Source organism: Caenorhabditis remanei, chromosome V (genome assembly GCF_010183535.1).
Source record: "Caenorhabditis remanei strain PX506 chromosome V, whole genome shotgun sequence".
NCBI classification, from domain to species: Eukaryota; Metazoa; Nematoda; class Chromadorea; order Rhabditida; family Rhabditidae; genus Caenorhabditis; species Caenorhabditis remanei.
The window spans coordinates 4,165,559-4,192,663 of NC_071332.1; the positions used below are offsets into that span (position 1 = coordinate 4,165,559).

At 39.9% G+C, this 27,105-nt stretch overlaps 8 protein-coding genes across 8 annotated transcripts; 6 read left to right on the forward strand and 2 right to left on the reverse strand.

The window, feature by feature from the left end:
- Positions 1-76: 76 nt before the first annotated feature.
- Positions 77-1,698, reverse strand: GCK72_017171 (uncharacterized protein; the record flags this gene model as incomplete). The annotated part of the gene is made up of 3 exons (XM_053731933.1): positions 77-274; positions 655-1,063; positions 1,649-1,698. The coding sequence occupies 3 exons, from the start codon at positions 1,696-1,698 to the stop codon at positions 77-79; spliced, it is 657 nt and encodes a 218-aa protein (XP_053580846.1).
- GCK72_017172 (uncharacterized protein) lies at positions 195-1,132 on the forward strand (the record flags this gene model as incomplete). The annotated part of the gene is made up of 2 exons (XM_053731934.1): positions 195-305; positions 359-1,132. 2 exons carry the CDS (start codon positions 195-197, stop codon positions 1,130-1,132), a joined length of 885 nt encoding a protein of 294 aa, XP_053580847.1.
- An 885-nt stretch (positions 1,699-2,583) lies between the features above and the next one.
- GCK72_017173 (uncharacterized protein) lies at positions 2,584-3,515 on the forward strand (the record flags this gene model as incomplete). Its single annotated transcript, XM_053731935.1, has 2 exons — positions 2,584-2,694; positions 2,742-3,515. 2 exons carry the CDS (start codon positions 2,584-2,586, stop codon positions 3,513-3,515), a joined length of 885 nt encoding a protein of 294 aa, XP_053580848.1.
- GCK72_017174 (uncharacterized protein) lies at positions 3,023-5,766 on the reverse strand (the record flags this gene model as incomplete). The annotated part of the gene is made up of 3 exons (XM_053731936.1): positions 3,023-3,446; positions 5,240-5,591; positions 5,751-5,766. 3 exons carry the CDS (start codon positions 5,764-5,766, stop codon positions 3,023-3,025), a joined length of 792 nt encoding a protein of 263 aa, XP_053580849.1.
- On the forward strand, positions 4,798-5,728 carry GCK72_017175 (uncharacterized protein; the record flags this gene model as incomplete). Its single annotated transcript, XM_003087958.2, has 2 exons — positions 4,798-4,908; positions 4,955-5,728. The coding sequence occupies 2 exons, from the start codon at positions 4,798-4,800 to the stop codon at positions 5,726-5,728; spliced, it is 885 nt and encodes a 294-aa protein (XP_003088006.2).
- A 5,868-nt stretch (positions 5,767-11,634) lies between the features above and the next one.
- On the forward strand, positions 11,635-13,192 carry GCK72_017176 (uncharacterized protein; the record flags this gene model as incomplete). The annotated part of the gene is made up of 5 exons (XM_003096397.2): positions 11,635-11,779; positions 11,827-11,943; positions 11,997-12,212; positions 12,501-12,974; positions 13,020-13,192. The coding sequence occupies 5 exons, from the start codon at positions 11,635-11,637 to the stop codon at positions 13,190-13,192; spliced, it is 1,125 nt and encodes a 374-aa protein (XP_003096445.2).
- Positions 13,193-13,361: 169 nt separating this feature from the next.
- GCK72_017177 (uncharacterized protein) lies at positions 13,362-15,310 on the forward strand (the record flags this gene model as incomplete). The annotated part of the gene is made up of 7 exons (XM_053731937.1): positions 13,362-13,426; positions 13,685-13,743; positions 13,787-13,903; positions 13,970-14,188; positions 14,679-14,900; positions 14,952-15,101; positions 15,150-15,310. The coding sequence occupies 7 exons, from the start codon at positions 13,362-13,364 to the stop codon at positions 15,308-15,310; spliced, it is 993 nt and encodes a 330-aa protein (XP_053580850.1).
- Positions 15,311-21,861: 6,551 nt separating this feature from the next.
- GCK72_017178 (uncharacterized protein) lies at positions 21,862-23,971 on the forward strand (the record flags this gene model as incomplete). The annotated part of the gene is made up of 5 exons (XM_003096443.2): positions 21,862-22,009; positions 22,251-22,324; positions 22,370-22,815; positions 22,922-23,656; positions 23,728-23,971. The coding sequence occupies 5 exons, from the start codon at positions 21,862-21,864 to the stop codon at positions 23,969-23,971; spliced, it is 1,647 nt and encodes a 548-aa protein (XP_003096491.2).
- Positions 23,972-27,105: the final 3,134 nt, after the last annotated feature.

The window sequence follows — 27,105 nt, forward strand, 5'->3', positions numbered from 1 at the left end:
ACCCCGGTTGTTTTTTGCTTCGCTTATCAACATCTGCTGAATTTTGTTACGTGCGTTAGGGTACCGCCTACTTTTACTATGGAATTCGACAAGAGACTGTGTAGATTGGAGAGACACTACTACCGGTGGCAGAAATGATTTGGGTGGTATAAAAGGGAAGGGTAGCGCCGTAGAAGGCACCAAGGCTTTCAGTCATGGAGAAGATTCTTGTAACCCTCTCAACCGGAGCTGCCTCCATCGCCGTTCTCGTCGTTCTTTTCACCATCCCATCCCTCTACAACACCATCAACGAGGTTCACGATGAGGTAAACTACTTTCTTATTTGGTTGGTTCAATTTCCTAACTTTCTGATTTCCAGGTTCTCGATGGAGTCTCTGTCTTCCGTGTTGAGACTGATTCCGCATGGACCGAGATGATGGACATCCAGATCACCGTCACCCCACCAACCAAGCCACGTGTCAACCCATTCAACTCGATCTTCCGTCAAAAGCGTCAAACCTTCTCCGGACTTCCAGCCTGGTGCCAATGCGAGCCAACTAAGCCAACCTGCCCACCAGGACCACCAGGACCACCAGGACAGCCAGGAGCCCCAGGAACCCCAGGAGCCCCAGGACCAAAGGGAGAGGACAACACCGCCACCTACGCCCCAATCACCTGCGCTCCAGTCTCCCAAGACTGCGTCAAGTGCCCAGAAGGACCAGCCGGACCAGCCGGACCAGCCGGACCAGCAGGACCAGCCGGACCAGACGGACAACCAGGAAACCCAGGAGCCGCTGGAAACCCAGGAGCCGACGGACAACCAGGAGCCCCAGGAGACAACGGACAAGACGGAACCCCAGGATCCGATGGACAACCAGGAGCCCCAGGACAAGACGGACAACGCGGATCCGGAGCCCCAGGAGGACCAGGAGCCCCAGGAAACGCTGGACCAGCTGGACCAGCCGGACAAGACGGAGCCCCAGGACAAGACGGACAACCAGGACCAGCTGGACCAGCCGGACAAGATGGAGCCCCAGGAAACGCTGGATCCGACGGACAGCCAGGAGCTCCAGGAGGACCAGGACTTCCAGGAAACGATGCCGCTTATTGCGCTTGCCCACCAAGATCCGCTGTCTTCGTCTCCCGTCATTAAGCAGCAGCTTCTTTCTTTTTACACTCAAAATAAACCATTTTTATTCCAAACTTTTGTTTTCCACTTGTTGACTCACCTTTCAGATTTTCAAAACAAAAGAGTCATAATGACACTTAACATTCAAAAAGCCAGATGAAAGTCTCTTTGTACCTCAGCCACCTATAGAAATGGTTACAACGGTTTTCGTGACGGAGAAGACACTTGATAGTGTAATTGAAAAATGAAGGTGAAATTTCCATTACAAAGGAATCGTGTCATGAGAGGGTGAAACCTGAAATGCAAGGTTTTTGATAGTAGAAGTATCTGTTTCTTGTTGATAATAGTTAGGGTGGTCAATTTAAATCGTAGAAGGTCATCTGAAGATATTGGTACAGGTTGGGTGTTACTGATATTGTCTTCAGTTTTCGGAACTGGGGATACTTTGGATTGTGTTTAAGGTCTCGTCGTCTAATTTCATGGGGGAACAGTTAAATCTATTGCGTTAAGTGCAATGGATCAGTTGTAAGTAAAACTAACTTTGGCCATGCATGTTCCTGGGGCGTGGTTAAAACTTTGAGTATGCTCATGCACTGATAAACAATGCGTACTAGAAAAGTCTGGAAGGGAAGTACAACTTTGATAAATTCCTCAGATTACCAGTAATTTGTCAAAGTTAAACACAACTCAGTAGACATGATGTTCCTGCAAACTTTGGTAATGCAGACAAACTTCTCAGATCTTAAGTTTCAATAAATCCAAAAATACTGCCATCCGAGTGTACACAGCTAAAAAGTATTATAATTTTGTTTGAGATTCCTGGCGACAAGGGATCAATGAATGTGGAGTTAACAATGGAGCATATACATGGACCTGACTCAATGACTGTTAAAAAGTATATGCCTCATTTTACAGTAATTCAACTCCATAGGAAACCACTTTCTCAAAAATTTTGAACAATTTTGAGCCAGCACGGAAACCCAGAAGACGTCCGCCATAGCAGACAGACCCGCTCACCATTTCCAAAAATTTGTGTTCGGCGAAATGAGTATTTCCATCAAAAGTTATGAATAAATGAGACTACATACAATAATATCAAGGCCAGAAATAACTATCTCGTTTCTTTTTCAGAATAATTTATCACAAATTCAAATGATCGCAACTTTATCACGCAGCAACTAGCGCCTCAAGACAGAGAAAGCTGCCAAGTGAGAATCTCCCACAGACTTCGTTTCCTCCTCACCTACTGCCCTATTCATCTCTGCCCGCTTACGCGCCCACCATTACTATCTTCCTCGTTTGTGGCTTCTGAATGAGGAAGTTGAGGGAGGGAAGAAGGAGGAAGAAGAATAGAAAAAAGCAAGTTCATGGAGACAAATGGAATATTGCATTACACATTTTTCAATGAGTAATGCAATAGAGATGGGTATAAAAGGATGGAAGTTGGACGAGAAAAGGCACCAAGGCTTTCAATCATGGAGAAGATTCTTGTAACCCTCTCAACCGGAGCTGCCTCCATTGCAGTTCTTGCAGTTCTCTTCACTGTTCCATCCCTCTACAACACCATCAATGAGGTTCACGATCAGGTAATAACTTTCTTTTTAGAAACCTTCATTACTTTGGTATGTTATAGGTTCTCGATGGAGTCTCCGTTTTCCGTGTTGAGACCGATTCCGCATGGACCGAGATGATGGACATCCAGATCACCGTCACCCCACCAACGAAGCCACGTGTCAACCCATTCAACTCCGTTTTCCGTCAAAAGCGTCAAACCTTCTCGGGACTTCCAGCCTGGTGCCAATGCGAGCCAACTAAACCAACCTGCCCACCAGGACCACCAGGACCACCAGGACAGCCAGGAGCCCCAGGAACCCCAGGAGCCCCAGGACCAAAGGGAGAGGACAGCACTGTCACCTATGCTCCAATCACCTGCGCTCCAGTCTCCCAAGACTGCGTCAAGTGCCCACAAGGACCAGCTGGACCAGCCGGACCATCCGGACCAGCAGGACCAGCAGGACCAGACGGACAACCAGGATTCCCAGGACAACGCGGAAACGACGGATTCCCAGGAGCCCCAGGAGCCCCAGGAGACAACGGACAGCCAGGACAACCAGGACAAGACGGATTCCCAGGACAGCCAGGAGCCGATGGACAACGCGGATCCGGAGCTCCAGGAGCCCCAGGAGCCCCAGGAAACGCTGGACCAGCCGGACCAGCCGGACAAGACGGATTCCCAGGACAAGACGGAGCCCCAGGACCAGCTGGACCAGCCGGACAAGATGGATTCCCAGGAAACGCTGGATCCGACGGACAACCAGGAGCTCCAGGAGGACCAGGACTCCCAGGAAACGATGCCGCTTATTGCGCTTGCCCACCAAGATCCGCTGTCTTCCTTTCCCGTCATTAAGTTTCCAATTTTTCTGTTTTTCACTATGCCATCCATGTCTTTCAAATAAACATTTTGTATTTCAACATTTTCTAAGCAGTGTAACACAAGTAACAGGAAAAAACAATAAGATAACATCAAGGGTCACTCTGGTCATCAAAACATTTATTGGGTTGTTGTCGCGGACAACAACAAACAACAATTCCTAAAATGGACTCCTTTTGGGAAGAAAGCCGTTCAAATTAAGATTAGTCGATCACAACAATCCAGTTTCGAACACCGCAGGTGGCAAATAGATAATGTTGCGGAGAAGAGGAAAGGGAAAATGATGAGATGAAAGTTTTGCGGAGAAAAAAAGTTGGAGAGGAGGATATTGCAAGTTTTTGGATAAAGAGAAATGGTAGTAATCAGATAGGGTTCCTTTTGAGTTCCAAAATTCAATGGCTTAAAAGTTTGGTGTGAGATCTAAAGAGCTGGTAGCCGGCTCAGGCCTTGTTAAGGGTATTTGCAAATTAAACAATTTATGAAGGCAGCAATTGAATTAGCTGAGTTTTTTATGAAGAGCCAACCCTGGTTTTGTTCCGGAGGTCTACACCACAAGCCGGCTGCTGTCCTGTTTCAGACTACCAGAGAAAAAATTCCAACTAGCTAACCATGATCCACTGAAATGAATTTCTAACAAGGCGCTTGTTCCAGTGATCTGGAATTTTTCAAATGATTCGAACACCCCATTTCGAACCAAAAATGTATAAACACTGTTTGACAATCTCCAACAAAAGTTAGTGGCCAATTTTCAGCATTCTGTAGAACTAGTCATCGAGTACATCGAGACCTCCAGATTCTTATCTACGTTACACAAAGAACACCATCCATGTCTTGTTGAAATTTCCAGAAGCACCATTGTCTCCGATGACGTAACCTCGATGTGTTCCATCGAAGCTTCTCGAATATATCTACGCAACACTCTATCTGATCAGGTTCAAACACTACATATATCGCGCCGTCCTTTTCAATCAACTATTATCCAATTTTTTTTAGTTTCTTTCTCCTCTCCCCGCTTTTTTTTCATCAGATGTCCTTCTATCATCGGTTTTCTGCCTTACAAGCAGATACCGCCCATATTACTAGCTGTGAGAGAGAAAAGAACATTACAAAATAGGTAGACGCATACATCACGTTACAACACATTGGCACGTCTGAAGAATGTGAGAGACGCAGCAATGACCTTAAGAATCTGGGCGGTCTGAGTAGATAGGTATAAAAGGGTTGAGTGAAGTGGGAAAAGGCACCAAGGCTTTCAGTCATGGAGAAGATTCTCGTTACCGCCTCAGCTACTGCTGCTACCTTCGCTGTTTTCGCAGTTCTCTTCACTGTTCCATCCCTATACAACACCATCAACGAGGTTCACGATCAGGTAACATTTGTCTTTTTGGGAACCTCCATTACTTTCTGATTTTCAGGTTCTCGATGGAGTCTCTGTTTTCCGTGTTGAGACCGATTCCGCCTGGACCGAGATGATGGACATCCAGATCACCGTCACCCCACCAACCAAGCCACGTGTCAACCCATTCAACTCGATCTTCCGTCAAAAGCGTCAAACCTTCTCCGGACTTCCAGCATGGTGCCAATGCGAGCCAACTAAGCCAACCTGCCCACCAGGACCACCAGGACCACCAGGACAGCCAGGAGCCCCAGGAACCCCAGGAGCCCCAGGACCAAAGGGAGAGGACAACACCGCCACCTACGCTCCAATCACCTGCGCTCCAGTCTCCCAAGACTGCGTCAAGTGCCCAGAAGGACCAGCCGGACCAGCCGGACCAGCCGGACCAGCAGGACCAGCCGGACCAGACGGACAACCAGGAAACCCAGGAGCCGCTGGAAACCCAGGAGCCGACGGACAACCAGGAGCCCCAGGAGACAACGGACAAGACGGAACCCCAGGATCCGATGGACAACCAGGAGCCCCAGGACAAGACGGACAACGCGGATCCGGAGCCCCAGGAGGACCAGGAGCCCCAGGAAACGCTGGACCAGCTGGACCAGCCGGACAAGACGGAGCCCCAGGACAAGACGGACAACCAGGACCAGCTGGACCAGCTGGACAAGATGGAGCCCCAGGAAACGCTGGATCCGACGGACAGCCAGGAGCTCCAGGAGGACCAGGACTCCCAGGAAACGATGCCGCTTATTGCGCTTGCCCACCAAGATCCGCTGTCTTCGTCTCCCGTCATTAAGCAGCAGCTTCTTTTGTCTTACAATCAAAATAAACCATTTTCATTCCAAACTTTTGTTTTCCTCCTGTTGACTCATCAGTTCGTCAAATTACACCAAAAACGCACACACACAGAGAAAAAAAACGAAAAATAGAAAGATGTCATGAATGATGATAAATTGCACAACTGAGAATTGCAGTAACATGTTTGCCCGCCTAAATTATTAGAAGAGCATTCCGTGTTCTGTAAAAAAGCGAGCGATTGGATATTCATTTGCTTGTGAAAGAGTGGAAAGTTAGTACGTCTTGCTTTTATGATATGTTTTTTTTCATATAAGAAATTTGGAGATCTTGCTCCTTCATCGGACCATAGGGTTGATGTTTTCGCACGAAAGGTTGTAAGAAAGAGTTTGTCAAAAATCGGTGACACCAGGGTGGAATCGAACCACCGTCTACAGATTAAGCCTCCGCAGCACTACCACTGTGCTACCGGTGCGCCCGAAATTCGACTCTCTCTTTCTTAACATTAACCTTATAGAGCACAGTCGACGTCCGGCAACGTTCGTTGATTCCTAGACGCGAAGCTCGAGTTTTTTTTTGTTGTTTTGAAGTGTGGAATTCCAGATTTGGTCCTAGTGATTATTTGAAGTATTATTCAGAAATGTTTTTTTTCGAAATTCAAATGAGAGCGTCACTGAACCGTGGAGTCTCTCAGTTTTCTTTCAGAAGGGATGTTGCGGGTTCAAAAGTTTCAGAATTACATTCGAGTGGTAAACTATTGCTGACTAGGGAGGGATCTCGAGTGAAGATGGAGTTACCGATCGAGACTTATATGGCCGGAAAGTAAATCGGCTGGGATTTCCAAGACTATTTTTGAATTTTGCTAAACGCATCCAGGAACCGAGAAAATTGAGCTCATTTTTCTCGATCCCCAGAGGCGTTCTGCAAAATTTGAAAACAGTTTTGAAATCCTCAGATTTCGAACTATCCAACCATGTTCAATGTGCCGCGGTTTCAGAATTACCCGGTTTTTTAGTATCTTGATTTCATTTTTACAGTATCTCTGCTCATTTTCATTTTTCAAAAATCTTTAATACTGATTTAGAATCTTTAAGTTATCAGCTCTTTAACCATACAGCCTTCTTTTTATTGGGCACCCTTAGACTGCACTAAACTCTAGAATTTTCCAATATTACTCTTTTCCTCATTTTCATAGCAAATATATTTACTCTTCCAAGAAATAAAATTCGAAATAAATTTGCAATAAATCTCACCCCAATAGCACTCTTTCGAAATTCCGAATTTCACGAAAACATTCTAGACGAAACTTCATTTTCCCTCAGAGCATATTTTGACTTCAGCTTTTCCTTATCAAATTTTAAATTCTAAACTTGTTTTGTTTTCCAAAAAGAAGTGAACTTTTTTAAAGGAGTGTATGTACTCTCAATTGAATTTTTGAATTTCCGAGCAATTGCAACAAGCAACTTTTTGACCACCCCCCTCATAGAATAAGATTCTGGAGAATTCCTGACTTCTCTTCTCCATAAAGTTCCCTTCTCCACTCGTCTATCCAATTAGACTCATCATTTGCATATTGCTTATTCAAGAGGGGGACCTGACAACAAGACGCAGACTGAAAAATAGGAAAAAGGAAAGGGCGGAGAACGACGTTTTGGCACCCCATGGAGGAGCTCAAAACATCTTCATGCCTCAACTCATTTTTTTTCTTCTCATTCTTTTATTTTTTCCTATTCTTACAGCAACACCACCTCTTGTTCTGGAAGACCCCCTACTAATCCATTATTCACGTTATTTTCAGTTCAATGAATTCATTGGGGAGGTGTTGGCTTTTTTTGCTATTCTTGGGTTTTTTTTGCTAGCACTTTCTTTTTGAAACAAATGGATAGGGTGGTAGGTTTTCAAAGCTTATTGTTTATTGTGACGTAATTTAATAATTAGGTAATTAACAAACTAGATAATTGTTTCATGAAATGTTCTAAATGCAGTTTCTGACTTGATGCTTCATGGTCTTTTGTATTTTGGTACCGATGTTTGTTAAAAATTTTTAATTGTCCAATTTTTAGGCAGCCTGACAATAAAAAGAGAGCAGGGAGGTCAAACAGTTTGGCTTCTCTGGGCTCTCTGTGCATTATTTTGACGTTTTTATGTTTTTACAGGCGCCGAACTATACAAAATTGTCAGTGACGAAACGAATTTACCATTTTGCTGAAAAAAACTTTGTATTTGAGCTATTTTCGAAATCTTTCCACGACTTCACAGATATCTATTCCACAAATGAGAGGGAGAGAGTGCGCAGAGAAGTCAGACACTCTAGCTTCTCTGCGTCTACTCTCTTCTCCTCTCACTCTCCCTCCCTGGTACCTAACTTTGACGGTGTGTATCTCAATACCGTGAAGAGCAGTTGAAAAGCTGCCAACTACAAAAATAAAGAACTATATTTGAGCTATACGATCGTATTAATTTTTTTTGAAATGGACTAATTTTGACTGAGATACTTAGGGTCAAATTCCTACAAGTTTTTTTGACTAACACTTTTTGCTTTGTCATTATCTGAGTTTCACCACACAAGTTTTTCTAAACTATCTTGAATTTCTGTCACAACCAGTAACAATCTTTATTTCATGACTTTAAATCTCGAAATGCATTTTTCACTTTTACTTAAAATTATTTAATTATGTTATCTTAACCCAATTCAAACTAATTACTAACATAATCTAATTATCTTGCATTCTTCAAAACAACGTTTTCCTTCTCGCCGTTCTAACATTTCTATTCATTTTATTTAATCTAAATTCCGTATCTCATTCCTCAAACTACTTGTGATTTTGACAACTCTCTTCAAAGTTCACTTCCAGATCCATTAAAGTGAAAATAAAAAGAAAAGGAAACAATTATGAGTCTACGAGTCCACCCTGTCATTATCTGTCTTTCCATTGTCTTTTTCATATTGCCGCCTCCAGCAACTTCAACGGTGAAGTGTTTTAAAGGTGAGAGAGCAACCATTCCATAAAGAGCAATAGTGGCGTGACATTCAATTTTTGAAGGGTTCTCTGGAGATGGGCGGCCGTTCAAACAACGACTTTGTCAGACGGAATATTGCATAAAGTGGGTTTTCGGGAAGAGAATATATTAGAAATGCTTCTCTTTTTTTTCTGCAGAACGACTGAACCAACTGGCGGAGCTACTTACGGATGTGATGACTTCACGCCTTTTTGTAAAGTGGGTTAGAGGGGAAGAGAACGCGGTTGAATGGGATGGAAGTATGGGGGGAAGAAGAATGGGAAGAGACGGAAAAGTTAGAAAATTAGAATGTGATTAGAAACAATTAAAAGTGAAAATGAGAGAAAAGTGTTTGGAAAAGTCCTGGTTCCGAAACATCCGGTTTTGAGATGTCTGAAAAATCTGCAATTTAAAAATTGTGATGTTAAAAGCAGGTCATTTTTGTCCTAGCGAAATTTTGAATACGTATTCAGAATCCTCATGCCGTCAGCTTTTGGTCATACAGGTTTTGTCAAATTTTGTTATTTGGTTTGTCAGGAATTTGGTTAAAGAGAGAAAGTTAGAAAGACAGTTATTTGAACTCTGAAATTATTGGATTATATATGATTATAGTGTTCAAATTTCAAATTTCAGCTAGGGACGAATAAAACAATCTGAAATTATTATTGAATTTAAAAATTATTCAGCTACTTAAGTGGAAAACATTTTTTGCATACTTGTCAGCCGAACCGAAACGGGCCGACACGGGACAGGCTCATAATTTGCTTCAAACTGAGTTTTATGAGCTCAAACATATACCAAAATGTAGATCTCAGCGAGCTCTATGACTGTGGCCTAAAATTGGGAAAATGGCAAATAAAGACATTATAGCCCGGTCCTCGGTACACTAACGGTCATGCGGCCCGTTATAGGTCACAGACATAGAGCTCGCAGAGATCTAAATTTTGGTATATGCTTTGTTATTTTCGGAAACAATCGAGTTTCCTCTAAGAAACTCATGAATTCTGCCAAAATCTGTTTTAAAAAATCTGAAAAAAAAAGCCTAGAATCCTACCTGTGACAAACCTTTCAATTATAAGAGACACTGAGAATCAAACTCATCAAGTTAAATCAATTAACTGTTAATTTTTGCGCAAAGTGTGTTGCAATACCATTTTTGAAAAAATTTAAAAATCTCTATCGATCTAACTAAATTTCATGAAAATCAACCCATTACAAAGCTAGTTGTGACGTAAACTCTGAAATGAAGCAATAGTCTTACAAATCCGAAAATAATTTTCCATTGTATTTGCCAAGTGCCAACAAACATTATTCTCTAAACAACACGTCATTTCCTATGAATCTGCAAAAAAAAAACCATCCAATTGTTTCCCCTAATCACCACTTCTCTCCTGTTTCAGGCCGACGAATGCGTGGTCAATTCGAAACAAAGCAAAGTGTGTTGCTGTAACACTGACCTGTGTAATTCAACCATCTCATCTCCACTCTCTTTCTCAATCAGTCTCATTCTCATTTGTGTATTTTTTATTTCATATTTTGTTAGTTACTAGAATGATACTTCCCTTCCAGACGGGTTCCTCTAATGATTCACCTTTTTCTTAATTCACTTTTTAATTTTATGTATAAACCAAATAAATATTGATGACCAATGTACCTAAATAAGTTGGCCAAACCAATTGTGAAAAGAAAAACGACTAATTGAGAGAGAAGACACGACGTACCAGTTGCTATCGATTGATCTATACACTTGTGTGATAAGGAAGTAAACTTTTGGTTTTCGTCGAACAAAGATTCATTTTCTCTCTTCTTTTTCTCAATTTGCTCTCAGTTTTCATTTTCAATAAATGAAATTGAATGAAAACTCGGTTAGATTTTTCTATCAACTGTTCTCAATCCCTTACTAATAAAAGTTCATCAAGAAAACTGTTGTTTGTATATAACACGACTAACCAGTTATGTATATTGTTTACCTTCTGTCCCTTTTCTTTTCTCCTCCTCAATTCTTTTTCTTTCCTATTACCGAACACATTTTTCAATTTCCGGTATCATGAGAACTGCTCTTCTACTCCTAACTCTTGGACTATGCCAAACGAATGCTCTTTTTGGGGACAGGTTGTTGAGAGCCAGGTTGGTTTATTTAAATTTTTTTGAAGGGTTTTTGGGTTTCAGAAAATTATTTTTTAGGTTTGTAATGGGGTTATTCAGGTCATGTAAAAATTTATTTTAATACATCTTATTCACGAACGGTGAAAAATGTATTTTTGAAACATGTTTTTTTCCCATTTTTATACAACTTTTTTCACCGTTTTTTTAAAACAGTTTTCCGTCATCAATTCGGCAGTAAACATCAAAAAGATGCCGTCTGCGTCGAGATATCCAAATTCAATAATTTAAAGTGTCTGTAAGTTTTTTGGGGTTCACTGACGAAATGATAACGGACAACTGTAGAAAAATAATGATAAAAGTGTTGAAAAAGGGAAAAGTAGTAGATAAATGGGACAAAAACTTGTGAAAAAGTACATTTTTACCGTTCGTAAATAGGGTAAAATATGTTTTTTCATGACTTGAATAACCTCATAACATTTCTGTTATTCCTGGAAAAATCTTGATATTAAGAATGTACTCTAATAAACTCTAATTTTCGCATTTTGTCTTTGTGTATATAAATTTCAAATACAGATTCAGAATCCGCATGACGTCAAACTTTTATCCATATCTGTTTTGGAAAATTAGAAATCTATACTTCTGGTGAGAAAACTGATCTCTTGACTAATTCTTGATTAACTGAGCCAAAAAATAAAAACATTTGAAATTCTTCCAAGTTGCATTAAAAAAAAGTTTTTTAAATATCTTATTTTTGAAAATACCGGCACTTGCCTAAGTTTCTAGAAGTGGAAAGTTCTTAAAATGGTTTTTTTGTTCTCAAGGACAGTTCTGAAACCAAAAATCATCACAAAATATCCGTCGAGAAACTATCATCACTTTTTTTCCAGAAATCCCGCTACCGGCCCGTGCACATTAAACAACGACGGATTAAAGTGCAATGAGAATGGTTAGTCATTCCCGCGCTCCAATTTTCTCATATTTCCCAATTTTCAGGATACTACGAAACAGTGCAATGCAACAAAGAATCATGTTATTGTGTGACTCCACATACCGCTCTGGTTGCCTATGACACAAGAACGAACAACCCAAAAACAGCGCCAAAGTGTGGAAGTAAGTGATCCACAAAATCTTTTGAAACATTTTCATATCTTTTATTGTTTCAGCCTGCCTTACCTACCTCCAAAAACTATTCGCTAATGGAGATCCACCAGAAAATAGCTTCGTGCCAAAATGTGACGTAGGCAAAGGGGACTTTGAGCCAGTGCAATGTGACAGTGCAAAGAATCAATGTTACTGTGTGGACACCAATACGGGAAGAGAGGTACCAGGGTCCAGGAAGCCATTGAGCAATACTACAAAGATGAATTGCATGAAAATTGGTAGGTCATTTTAACCGTACTTGCAAACCTGGCCGAATAGGGCGTAGCTCGCTCAAAACGCAACATGATGCGCTGAAAAATAAACCAAAATGTAAATCTCAACGAGTTCTATGCTTGTGACCTACTACGGACCGGATGGCGGATCGTTAATGTACCACCGGCCAGGAAAAGGTTCCAAAAACGGGAAAATTACCAAATATTGCGTTTTAAGCGAGCAACGCGCTGGCCCGTGCCGGCCCGGTTTTCAAGTTTGATTTTAACTGTGATATAAGCATGCTCAATCTTCAGACTTCTCAATCGACTCATTTGTTGACTTCCCCAAATTCGAAAAATCCGACGCTATAAAACCAAAAACCGACCAACCAATCGGAAAGCCATGGTGTGCAAGCAACAGAGACGCTGGTCACACTTGCAGTCAGAACAAGACCACCATCCGCTACTGGTTCGATGTCGAGACATTCCTCTGCTACCCATTCGAATATAAGGGATGTGGAGGGAATCAGAATAACTATAGAACAAGTAGCGAGTGCTCGTTTGATTGTGTCCTGCAAGACTACTTCTCATGTGCCATGCAATCGCAGCCAGCCAGAAAATCGAATGGTCAATGGTATACATGTGGAGATGGAGGGGCTCCACCACTACCACTAGGTATGACCACTACTACGACACCTGGACCGAAACTTACTTCTGATGGATGTCCCAAAGGATACTCCTGCATGATGGGCGCCTTTTTTGGAATGTGTTGTGAGGAGAATCTTACGAGTGAGTTAATGAGCAATCGATGAGAAAACACTAGAACAATTTCAGACCGATACTATGAAGCATTCAAACCAAAATGCAAAAACAACAAGAATGTATTGGAGACAAAACATGACGAGTACTCGAGTGCTATGATCGGAAAGTCGTGCTCCGATAAATTCTGCCCGAGTAGTCATACTTGTGAACGGAACGAATTTTTCGCGTTTTGTTGTCCGAAGTGATTTTCTTGCCCCTTCCCCCTTTTTCACGTGCCCATTCCAATTCAGGTTGTAATTAATAAACAAATCAGTTTTTTTGTTTACCAGTTGTAGTTGAACATGTGATGGATGTTGTCAAGTTAGTTTTAGTTATAGAATCTTCTACAAGTTTTCGTCTTACATTTATTATAACATGAAAACCATTCTGTTCCTGTTCGTTCTAGAAGTCTACTGGACGTTTGCACTGCGAAGAGCCAGGTAAATGATCATTTGCACAGGGGTGCGAGGCGTAAGGTCTGCAACGAAAACTTTTCAAGTTACTTCCCAAGTCGCGCTGCGTGCGCGTCGCGTTTTTCATTGAACGATAAGACAAACACACGCTAAAATTATTTTGGCACTCAAACAAGTCTTTTTTGGCACCATGTCAACCACTGTGCGACGGAGCGCTTTCACGCGATTTTAATCTTCGCATCCCTATGCATTTGCGGTCCAATGACACATGCCTAAGCATTTCAGAAACTCTTTGTACGGTCCATGCGCTTTGAATAATGATGGAGAGAAGTGTGATAAGAATGGTATGCCCACAACCCTCCCGATTCCAAACTCATAAGTTTTTAGGTTACTTTGAAATAGTGCAATGCAACTTGGAATCCTGTTATTGTGTGACTCCTCATACGGCATCCATTGCTCAAGGCACAAGGACTAATAGCTCAAAAACAGTGCCAAACTGTGGAAGTTAGTACTTTCCAACTATTTCTTTCCAACTACTTCTGTGAGACCGTCGAAAATTCTTAATTCCAGCATGCATTACTTACCTACAGAAACTGTTTGCTAATGGAAATCCACCGAAGAATAGCTTCGTGCCAGAGTGTGATGTAGACAAAGGAGATTTCGAACCAGTTCAATGTGACAGTGCAAAGAATCAATGTTACTGCGTGAGCACTAATACAGGGAAAGAAATCTTCGGGTCCAGGAAGCCATTGAGCAATACGACAGAGATGGAATGTAGTATTGGCATTGGTCAGTTTGATATAATATGCTTATGTACAGCATCGGCCAAAAATATATCCTATTTTGCCCTTTCCAGTTAAAAATGGCGAACTTTAAGAGTGTGTCATGGCAAAACTAACTGTGCCACAAACTAACTTTTCATGGATCGAACAGACCAATAGTAGAACTCCATTTTTGTAGTTGACAACTATTTTGTACAAACGCTCCCTAGAGAGTTATGGTCATTTAAAGACGACATCTCAAAAATTACTCTATTTTGCACCAAAATTGGTCGATTTGAGGGATAAATTACTTTGTCGATATGTAACTTGCTAGGGAGTGCCCGTACAAAAAAGTTGTCAAGTACAAAAATTAATCTCTACTTTTGATTTGTATGGTTTAAAAATAATTTACTTTGTGAGACAATTAGTTCTACCATGACACACTCTCAAAGTTGAACATTTTCAACTGAAAACGGCCAAAGTTCATAACCTATTGACCGGTACTGTATATGCTTCAGATACCTCCAACAAGACGTCTATAAACCACACACCACCATATCCAAACCCCTGGTGCACAACTAACAGGGACGCCGGGCACACTTGCAGTCAGAACAAGACCTCCATACGTTACTGGTTCGACCCCGAGGCATTCCACTGTTTCCGATTTGAGTATAAGGGATGTGGTGGGAATCGTAATAATTATAAGACTAGCGGGGAATGTTTGAAAGATTGTGTTGCTGGTAAGTTGAAGTTTGAAGTTCTACTGAAAAATCGATTGATACGGATTTCAGCGAACTACTCCAGTTGTGCTATGCAATCAGAGCCAGCTCGAAGGGAAAACGGAGAGCTGTACAAATGCTCAGAATCCTACGGATGCCCTCAAGGCTACTCTTGCTACATGGGTGTTCTTTTTGGAATGTGTTGTGATGACAAAATTACAAGTATTATAAGATTTTCTGTTTTTTTTTTCAAATTCTATATATTTTCAGACCGATATCATGCAGCATTAGAGCCCAAATGCCAAAACAACATGGATGGTAAGAGAGAGTATTCAGGACCATTGATTGGGAAGTCTTGTTCGGATAATTTCTGCCCGAGTAACTTTACTTGTGAAAGTAACGAACTTTTTGCGCATTGTTGTCCAAAGTGATGTGTTTATTTAACAGTAAAATTTCAGATGTACATAAGTAGTGAATAAATGTATGTGCTTAAAAACAATTATTGGAGGTCACCAATGTTTAATAATGTAGAAGGAAGTAAAATAGGAGATTTTCGTTGAACAAAAATCTTTCCCTTTTCATTTCTTATTCAAGTCTTTTACTTCGTTTTTGATTTATACTGATTTCCAGCAATTTCGGAATGCTCAACATTTTCCTACGTTTGATTCTTTTTCAGAAAAAAGCTTTTCCAATTATGTCCCTTAAAAACTTTTTATTCCCATTTTCTCATTTTCCGATATTCCCTTGCTTTAAAACGAACGTACCATTTGGAAATTAGGAAAAAATGGGAATAAAAAGTTTTTGAATGAAAAAAAACCGAAAAAAATATTTCGTCTGAAATTGTAATTTTTTAATGTTGGTTTGTAGAAAAATTCAAGATACATGTTTTGTTACATGTTTCTACTAATTTGGAGCATTTCTCTTGTTTTTACAGCTGGATTTTTGGAATTTGCTGTTTTGAGATCATTTTTGACCCATGTTTCCTATAATTTTTTTTCTTCACTATTTCAAAAATGTCCCTGTTCAAATCATGACAAAACATATTATGAAAAAACCTCTACCCATCCAGTTCTATTTCTGTTCCTTATTGTCATTACTCTCCAACCAGACAAGTCGTCGGCGCGCTCTCTTTAGTTTGGTTTTCTGTTTCACAGGTGCGGTGATTATTGATGCCCAAGTAATAGGTGGCGTGTCTATAAATCAGGTATGGCAGCTGCAAGGAAACAAAGTACAAGAAACCTAACTAGATACAACTTTTTGTGTTTAAACAAATTCTCGATGAATTAGCGACATGTCCCTGATTAGAACGGATGTTTCAATTCCAATGAGATCATAGTTTCCATTCCAAAAAGTCAAATATTCTAGACAGACAGTCTCGTGTAGACAAGATGATCGTAGATCAAGAAGAAAAATGCAAAAGTTGTCGAAGAGAGATGATGAGAGAGACAAGAATCTAGTGATGATCTGATGACCCGTTTTGTCGTTCTTTTTAACGAATAAGATTGATTTGGGGTACGGTATGGCGGGGGTACCTAGAATTGACTTGATATGTACTTGACGAATCAAAAATTAGAAGATCGGCGGGGAAAAAAGATTTTGAGAGAGAAAGGAATGACGAATTAGGAGAAATGGTTCGGTGAATTGGGAAGATGAGGTTAAAGAATTTTAAATTAGTCGAGAATCGCTTCAAACTCAATATTATGAGCTGAAAATTATACCAAAATGTAGATCTCAACGAGTTCTATGTCTGCGATCTACTGCGGGTCGGATAGCAGAGCGTTAATGTGACGCGGACAGGGCTAAAGTACAAAACATGGGAAAAAAACCCATTCTATTCCGACCCGCGACATATGACCGATTTGATCTTCTACCCGTAATAGGTCACATACATATATCTATATTTTGGTATATTTTTCACCTCATAAGGTTGAGTTTGAAGCATGTTACATCCGGTTTGCAAATAAGGAGTCTGCCGATCCACCTCGATCAAAAAAGTCTAAAAATTTCAGTTTCAGTACCATCATCTAAGTGTAGATAAGCCATGAATCGTGTCCATACAACAAATACAAATTAAATTGACAGGCTTACTGTAGATATGTACCACTCCCAATTCGTCATTCCTATATCGTCTTTTCCTGATCAAAGTATTTCTGATCAAGATCTTTCCATTAATAGTGCAATTTTTGATTCTTTACATACAAAGTTTTTGTTTCGGAAAAGAAGAAAATCCCATGATAAACCACATCCCAGCGCATTGATATGCATGTTGTGACGATTGGCTAGGAGGACGGCACTATGGATACAGTATACCACTGGTGGTGGAGGAATTGTGAAGGGCTTTTGGGGCGGGCCGGGCCGGGCCGATTTCCAAAATTTCACCAGCCCGGCTCGGACTCGGGTAAAGCAACTTTTCCCAAAAAACATGTTTTTTCAGCAGTATCGAAAAGTAGTTTTTGGGGCATTTTGTGCAAAAATTTGATTGAATTGACGAGTTTAAGTAGTTCGACAGTGAATTTAGGGATTAAAAGTACTTGAAAATTATTTTTGTGCTGTAAAAATTCAAAGCAATTGACAAGTATGGTGGGAGAAGATTGAAAAGTATGGTGGGAGAGGTTTCTAGATAATTATGTTGCTCAAGGTATATACTGTTGAGTTTAGAAAGTTGTAACTTGCAAAAACTAATCAAAATTTGAAAAATTGTTGGAATTGAGTTAAACTACTAATATTTTAAAGCTGGTGTGTGCCAACATGTTCAAACTTTTATTAGTTGTGCTTATACTGGTTTCAAGCTAAAGGATAGGTTTAGAATGATCAAAATCAACATAATCTGCGGCTCAAAAACTGCACAAAATTACCTATCATTCACTGAATATCAAGAAAATTCTAATTCGCCGGGAGCACAGAGTAATCCTTAAAATCTATAGTTTCAAAGTGTCAAGGAATTTATTCAGCTGGCTAAAAAGGTTTTTTGAAAGAAAAGCTGTGATTTAACCTAATTTTTAATAGAGCATGACATTTATATAATTGAAAAACTGGCGCTGTGAAGGTTCTGAATTTATTGTCAAACTTGATAAAACAAACAACGTAAAATAATAAAAGAAATATGTGCATTGAAATCCCTTTTGACTGAAATTATAACTAAACTCTGTTAAGATCTGTCTGTACTAAAAATTCAGAACGTAGTCAAAAGTCTTTAGATTTTGTCTACAAATTCCAATTACAGAATTATCCAGTGATTCCTAGAACATTTCGAAAACTTTCACAGCAATATACAATCGTTAAGCAGAATCGTCAAACTTTTTTTTTTTCGAAATTTCGGCCGAGACAAGCCGACACGGGCCGGCCTGTAACTCGCTTAAAACGCAATGATATGAACTGAAAAATATATCAAAATGTAGACCTTGGCGAGCTCTACGTTGCTGATCTACTCCGGAGTTTTTTTGATAATTTTTGTGTTTTTTCGCACTTTTGACCGGCCCGCGGCACATTAACGGGGAGCCATCCGGCGTGTAGTAAATCACAGAAATAGAGCTCGCAGAGATCTAGATTTTGGTATATTTTTCAGCTTTTAATATTGAGTTTTAAGCGAGTTACGCCGCGGCCCATTTTGGTGCAAATTGCAATTATGGCTTTTTCAGACAGTAAAGAAAGTCTATATGCAATTGGTAAATTCAAACATTGAGTTAGCAAAGCAGACAGTATATGCTCTCCGAGTTCCTAGAAAGCGGTTTAATTGGTATCCCAGATTTATATGGTTGGAACTTTCTGGAAAATAAATGACAGTTGTTAGTAAACAATCTTGACCACTAGATGAAGTACTGTAACTTTATCTCTAAAAATTTCCATTTTTCACAAATTTAACTACTTCTGGTTCGAACCTCTACCAAAACGCCTGGGTACTGTAAAGACCAAAAACCATTAAAAATCGAAAAAGGGAGAAGAAAAAAAACTGACAAAGACGAAACTTTCTTTTCTCAAAATTGTAGGTGTGTGTTTTGTACTATTTTAAGGCAAGACATCCAAAACACACTGGCATTGCAAAAAGACTAGATTAGAATCTTTTGTTCAAACTTATTTCAAAGTAACATCTTTGGAAATTCGTGGGAATTTGTGTGAATTCAAATTCGAAAAGTGCAACTGATGTGTAATGTCAAAGATGCAAAACTCTTGATGCTTTGATTTCAAAGTGTGCATAAAATGTTGCCGTGCATTTTCCAGAGTTTTATTGCCTGTTCAAACTAGAGACACATTTCTTCTTTGCTCTCTCTCTCACTTTGCGAATTTGTTGTTGATGATTACTCTGATTACTGTTTAAAATACACACAAATGGTTTGGTTTTGCAAGAAGATTCTCCTTTTCGGGTGGCGATACTTGGTACCACGACGTGAAACAACAAGTCATATGGTGGGAAGGGATGACACCGAACAACACTTAACCGCAAAACAGGAAATATGGTATGCTCAAATCATTGTTTTTCGTATTTAGTTTGATCAGTTTCTGCTTTGTGTGTTTCGAAAATAGTCCGGTTCTTCTAGGTGGCTTGATACGTGATTCGCTGCGACAAGTGTCGAAAGTCCTCTCCGTGATAAATGAGAAAATAAATTGCTTTTGGAAAAAAGAAATCCACAGTTTTTGTGGTTGATCTTGTTTCGTTGCTGTTCAGTTGGAAGTGATAAACCGTCTCTAGTATGATTCTCACTGACACAAACTTTAATGGTAGATGAATTGCATGCATGTGGCGTTAAAAACGCTTATCACTTTTCCGGGTTAGATAAAAGAAATGGAAAATTAAACAATCAATAGAAAATTGTGGAGAAGTCAGGATATCTTCGAGATATCCTGGCAATGAAATCCGTAGAAATGAAACGGATTTCTGAGTGATATGAATCTTTCCCTGTCTTGACCAACGATACACATCCATAAATAATTATTCGATTGGTCAAGCGAAATCCTGAATGTATTTGTACGTACATATCTATAGATTCTATAAATCTATTTCAATCTTTAAAAAATTCTCAGTACCCCAGTTCACGTCAATAATTATTACGGTTACGAGGTGATGTCATTTTGGGGGGAAGTCACACGATCTCTTCATCTTTTTTTTTTTTTTTCATTTTTTCAATGATTATATGATACTAAAAAGGAAAAAAAGGTGTTCGCGATGTAGCAAGTTGTTTCGATAGTTTTTTCTAATAATTATCAATGTTCTTCAAAATTTGCAATTTGAAATGACATGTAATGGTCAAAACTAAGCCTCCCTCATTGCTCTGCTACAATTTCGTAAGACGCGTTTCCGGTAGACGTTGAGCACAGTTAGATACGAATTTTCGAGAAGTGCACATATGTATGACATCGAGTACATAGTGGAAGTGATCAGCACCAGGAATCAGAAGATTAGAAAGGGGGGAGGGGTGCTTAAAATAGGTATTGAGGAGAGGTAAATTTGCAGAGAAGTACAGTAATCTGTAGCTGATACGTACAGTATAGTAATAAGGCCCAGAATATATAGAACTGGTCAAAAGGTTGTCAACTTTTTCCGTTTTCAGTTGAAAATGTTCAACTTTGAGAGCGTGTCATAATAATTTTGATGGTCACATCTAACAGATTTTTAATGGATCGTACTGAACAAATGTAGAGCTCCATTTTTGTAGTGAACAACATTTTTGTACAAGCACTCCCTAGCAAGTTACATATCGACGAAGTAATTTCTCCCTCAAATCGACCAATTTCAGGGCGTCTTGAAATGACCAATACTATTTAGGGACCGCCCGCACCAAAAAGTTGTCAACCACAAAAATGGAGTTCTACTCTTGGTCTGTACGATCCGATAAAACGTTACTTTGTGGGACAATCATAATTACCATGACACACTCTCAAAGTTGGACAATTTCTACTGACAATGTTTACAACCTTTTGACCGGTACTGTATATGGTATAAATTATTTATAATTGAAACCAAGATCTGAACTTTTTTAGTTGTCAACTTTTTTATGTACTTTATAAATTTAAGCTCCACAAACTGCGCCAGTCTCTAAAAATGCACTTTAATATCTCCCTAGGGAAAATCTCTGCAAAACGATTTTAACGAAGAAATTGTTCATCAGAAACCACTAAAACTTGTACACCAATTTCTCAGATTTTTGACAAACGCAACTTTTAAAAGTAACCCTTAAAATAAATTACAGATAACTAAAACTACAGTACACCGAAACAATTTCCAATTAAGGAACAAAAAAGTAATTACAATTAGTGACACAAAAAACTATACAACATTGATCTTTGTTGCTAGACAGTCATCAGGCAAATACAGGCGTCCTCTGATCGAAAGTGCTTTTGCAATTCGAGACAGACAGACACAGTACGAAATGATGAATTATCTTCTGCAAGCATCTCAATTTGCAGGTCTTCATTGTCTTCCCCCTTCTGAATAGATAATAATCTCATTTTCTTCTTCTCCGCAGACTTTTCGCTCTTAGAATTCGGGGATAGGAGAGGTGTCCTCTTAGGAAATCTCTTCATCAAAAGTTGGATGCTGAACATTGAACCGATTCGGAAGACGTCGTGACGTCGTGAAAGGCCCTTCATTTTCATTTCACATCAACCTTTCTACAGTATGACATGTTTCCTACGAAAGGCGGAGTCTCGCGCCGCCGATCATACTAGATACATGTTCAGTCACAAAATATGGTATGGTGCGCTACAAAACACTCTCCATTCTATACACTATTTCCAGGAGAAGTGATAAGTGAAGTGTTTGATAAGAATGGAAAGGAGGAGGGTCGAGGATGCCTGCTATCATCTGAAACACACATACGCGTCAAATTGGATTCCGCCTCTTTTGAGTAAGAAGCTATATAATGGGTTGAGTGGAGAGGCACTTTCATCATTCTACTTTTTGAGTTATCACTTGGATAATATTTATTCGTTTTTATTCATAGTCCTCTATCTATTCATACATAACTGTTATCTATAATTCCAGATCATGGAAGTCCTAACCCAAAACCTTTACGTGGCAAAAAACCTCCTGGTAACGGAGCTTCAAAAATACAACCCGATTGCTCTGGTTGCCACCACATTTTTTGTGACCTATGTGCTTACTAATTTGCGACATATGCAACTTGATGATATGGGTAAGTGTCTTATCAGTACGGACCCTTTGTAGTTTGTAGTCTCCATAGTCCTGGTAGTTTCAAACACAAGACAATAAAAGGGCATATCCGTGATATATTCGGGAATATTCAGGTCACAAACAATTGGTCAGACTGATCTCTTTTTCGTCTCTAGTTTGATTAGTCAGCCTCAATGATCACCCCTTACCCAGACTGATAAAGTAAAATGTCAATGATTAAACTTTGTTCTTTTCTATTCCAGGCATCCGAAAACGCATCAGCACATGGTTTTTCACCACAGTCAAGCGAGTACCTTTCATAAGACGAATGATTGACGTGAGTGAAATAAAGCATAAACTGATAAAATGCTGCCATTTATAGAAACAACTCGACGAGGTGAAAGTGGAACTTGAGAAAAGTTTGCAAATCCCGGACCACACTACAGAGTACTTCCGCACCATCCCAGTGAAGTCAGTTGGTAGAGAAGAGGTTCTCCGGCTAGCAACTATCTATGACCACCTCGAGGGACCCGCTTTCTTGGAGGGAAGAGTGTCCGGTGCAGTCTTCAACCGTGAAGACGATAAGGATGAGAGAGAGATGTACGAGGAAGTGTTCGGGCGGTTCGCGTGGTCTAACCCACTCTGGCCAAAGTTGTTCCCAGGAGTAAGAATTATGGAGGCAGAGGTTGTTCGCATGTGTTGTAATATGATGAATGGTGATGAGGAGACGTGTGGAACCATGTCTACCGGTGGATCCATTTCGATTCTTTTGGCGTGTCTGGCTCATCGTAATCGTTTGTTGAAGAGAGGAGAAAAGTACACCGAGATGTAAGTATCAATGATTATCAGACACAAATCACAGCAGCTAAACCTACACCCATTGGACTTTCGCAAACGAGAATGATAATGATGAACATTAATTTCTTCATTTCAGGATTGTCCCGTCATCCGTCCACGCGGCATTCTTCAAGGCTGCCGAGACATTCCGCATCAAAGTCCGCAAGATTCCAGTCGACCCAGTCACCTTCAAAGTGGACTTGACTAAAATGAGAGCTGCGATAAATAGCCGCACTTGCATGCTCGTCGGATCCGCGCCTAACTTCCCATTCGGAACCGTTGACGATATCGAAGCAATCGGACAACTTGGTCTAGAGTACGATATTCCAGTTCATGTTGATGCTTGTCTCGGTGGTTTCTTGCTTCCCTTCCTTGAAGACGACGCGATCAGATATGACTTCCGTGTCCCAGGAGTGTCCTCGATCTCGGCAGACAGTCATAAGTATGGGCTAGCACCGAAAGGTTCCTCGGTCGTGTTGTACAAAAACAAGGAACTCCTTCATAACCAATATTTCTGTGATGCTGACTGGCAGGGAGGTATTTATGCGTCTGCAACAATGGAGGGATCCCGAGCTGGACACAATATTGCTTTGTGCTGGGCAGCTATGCTATATCACGCACAGGATGGATATAAGGCTAATGCGAAGAAGATCGTAGAGACTACAAGAAAAATTCGAGATGGATTGGCTGGAATTAAGGGGATTAAGCTGCAAGGACCAAGTGATGTATGCATTGTTAGCTGGACTACAGATGATAGTGTGGAGTTGTATAGATTCCATAATTATATGAAGGAGAGACATTGGCAGTTGAACGGGCTTCAATTCCCATCGGGGTAAGTGAGCTTAGAACTTTTTTCTAGATTTTTTTTCGATCTTTCAAAATACTTATTTTTCTTTATTATAGTGTTCACATCATGGTCACCATGAATCATACCCACCCGGGGCTCGCCGAGGAATTCATTGCTGACTGTAAAGCCGCCGTCGAATTCGTCAGAACGAAGCCAGTATCTGAATCCGATAAAAAGAGTGAAGCAGCCATCTACGGCCTGGCACAAAGTATTCCGGACCGTTCATTGGTTCATGAATTCGCACATAGTTATTTGGATGCGGTTTATGCTTTGCCGGAGCAGTCGAAAAAATCATTTTAAGCAATTTTATTCGAAATTTTTTTTGTATGTTTCCCCGCCTACCTCTCTCAGCCGGTTTCTCGAAACGGGTACCTTTTGAATGTGACATCGAACCGATTGATTTTTTTTTTGAATAATTATTATGTGTATCTTTTCTGATATTATTCGGAAATAAATATTGTCTAAATTGAAATATTTCATTTTTCAACGCAAAAAAAAACCGATCCAAAACATCAAAAAATGCCCCCAAACACATATTTTCCAAAAACGAGTCAAAGGCGCGCCAGACTTTTTGAAAATTTGATAAAACGGTATTGCATTATTTTCAACAAAAAATTGTCTTTAAAAACGCGTCAAAGGCACGCCAGACATCATAAAAATAGAATAAATAAATAGATGACAGTCTGGCGCGCCTCGGACGCGTTTTTGGAAAACTACAATGGTTACGTTCTGGCGTGCCGTTAGCGCGTTTTTAAGATTTTAGAAATGTCCCGACATCCAGACATCCGGAAATCCGGACAATCAGACAAACTGGCGCGCCGTTAACGCGTTTTTCGGGACATTGAAAAAGTCCGGACATCCGGATATCCGGACAATCAGACAAACATGAAATTTCCAAGAAAAATATTTTTTTTAAAGTGGCTGGCGCGCCTCGGACGCGTTTTTGAAAAGTTCCAGTTTTTGCGTTCTGGCGCACCTTCACCGCGTTTTTCAGGATTTGGAAAAATTCCGGACATCCAGACTTCCGGAAATCCGGACAATCGGACAAACATGAAATTTCCAAGAAAAATCAAAAAAAAGTGTCTGGCGCGCCTCGAGCGCGTTTTTGAAAAAGAAAACTCTAATGTTTGCGGTCTGGCGCAGCGTTAGCGCGTTTCTCGATAATTGGAAAATGTCGAGACATCCGGACATCTGGACAACCCGACACACCTAAAGTTGAACGAAAAAAAAATTATTTCTGTCTGGCGTGCCTTTGGCGCGTTTTTAGAAAAACTTTTCTGCCGTGCCTCGGACGCGTTTTTGGAAGTTTCCCAGCTTACATATGGTTTCAGTTGATTATCAATTCTTGTGTTGAAATTTTCCTTTTGTAAATAAGGACTCAGGGCACCCTAAACAACGCCTTACACAACAACTCCCATTGTTTGTCCAGACTGTGTGTACTTTTTGTTTTTGTCGATGACACCGAACCATGTATCAAGGTCATCTCAAAAGTGCACACCTTTTGCAGTGTGATCATGTTTTTCGACCTTTGGACTATTTATCGCAAAAAGGATATGAATAGTCTATTCCGTTTTGTTGTTTTCTTCTCAGTCATCCACACAATACGCATTCTTTCGGATATAATGCGATTGAGATATGAGTGGAAACCCATGATTGTTGAACATCATCACCACTCCCCACTAATTATTCTACAGAAACAAAGAAACACAGTATCACAAATGCAACAGATCACATCACTGGGAGGGGAAACCCGAATCGGTTTGCGTTTAGTTTCTCCTCTCCCCCCATCATCTTATTTAGGGGGTAAGAGGAAGAAGAAAACCAAAAAAAAAGTAGAGAAACGTGTATTTGTACTTGAGATTACACATCTGTATATAAAGACATCACTGTTAACATTTTACGAAGATCAGTTGATAGTCTCCGGTCACAAATTTCCACAAATTGGAGCAAGAGAGCCGAAAGTGACCATCGGAAAAGATTCAAGTGTTTGCATTGCACGAAAAAGGAAAACAGGGTGGAGTTGAGGCACAAGGAACACAAAATTTCGACAAAAGAAGAGAATTTGGACAATGGAACACATTCCAAACTTATGATTTTGGTATATTGAATTCGAACTTACTTTTTCTGTTTTTTTTTCTGGAAACTGGGTATAAATCAAGGGTTGAAAATGGCAAGTCTTCCTGTTTAGTCGTTGCAAGTTCTTTGAGTTTCCCTGAGCATTTAATTAAACTTTTTGAGGTTTTTGTTGATTTCATCCACGGATTTTGGACGCAACGTGCAAAACATGTGGTAATTGAGATTCTTTGCGGTAAATTTTGATAGTATTTGAGAAACCGATGGGTTCAGAAAATTCTATGGCTCCAGAATATTTTTAAATTTGCTTTATTTATAGTGTTTTTCTTACAGCACCTGTTTTTCAGTGTTTTTTTTTAATGTTTTCTGGAAAAATGTAAACTTTAAAAATTTGTCACAGTACCATTTATTGTCAAGTGGATTTCAGTTTAGTACGACATGTATATCAAATCTATAAGCTATAAACAGACTTGCAACGGGCCGGGCCGGGCCGATTTGAGAATTTTCACCGCCTAGGCCCGGCCCGGTCGGCCCAGGCTACAAAAATCTGAAATTTTGACTACAAAAATCTGAAATTTTGAAATTTCTAAAAAGTTTTTGCTTTTTTTTTGCAAAAAAGTCAAATTTTGTCTACGCTTTTGAATATCGATGAAACTCAAAAGTACATAACATTTTTGACTATTTTTGAAAAAAATCGAAAATTTTGGCACATTGTTTGACTCCGGGCCGATATTTTTCAAGTCTGACTGTAACTTTCCCGTGACCACTCGTAGAAATAAGTTGTCAACTACAACTAAATGAGATCTACATATTCAACGAATGACAGTCTCCTATAGTTTGTTATACTTTAAACCAGTACTGTAAATGAAATTGTGTCAAAATCCAAAATGTACCCCATAGTTTCCAGTCGTGATTTTCCAAAATGTCACAAATTATCCGATAGCTAGCAAAAGTGTGATTAGTGATGAATGATCTTTTAAACCCCCACTTTTGATTTCTTGATCTTCTTCATAATCTTTAAAAGAGGCCACGTCTATCAAATTCATATCATATGGATCAAGGAAGAATTTCTGATTTTCTGATATACTAATCAGAGAGTGATCGTACAAAAAAAGATCAAGTATAAAAATGAAGATCAAAAATGGGTACGATTTACGAAAAATCGGAGTGATAGAAATACACAGTACAGCTCAAAAGGTTATCAACTTTTTCTGTTTTCAGTGGAAAATCACCAACTTTGACAGTGTATTTCGGTGTCACCTGATTGTTCGATGAACTCAATTTTGTATGGGCTGAACTGAGTCAAAATATCACATAATTTTTGTAGTTGATCATTTTTTTGTATGAACACTACCATGAAA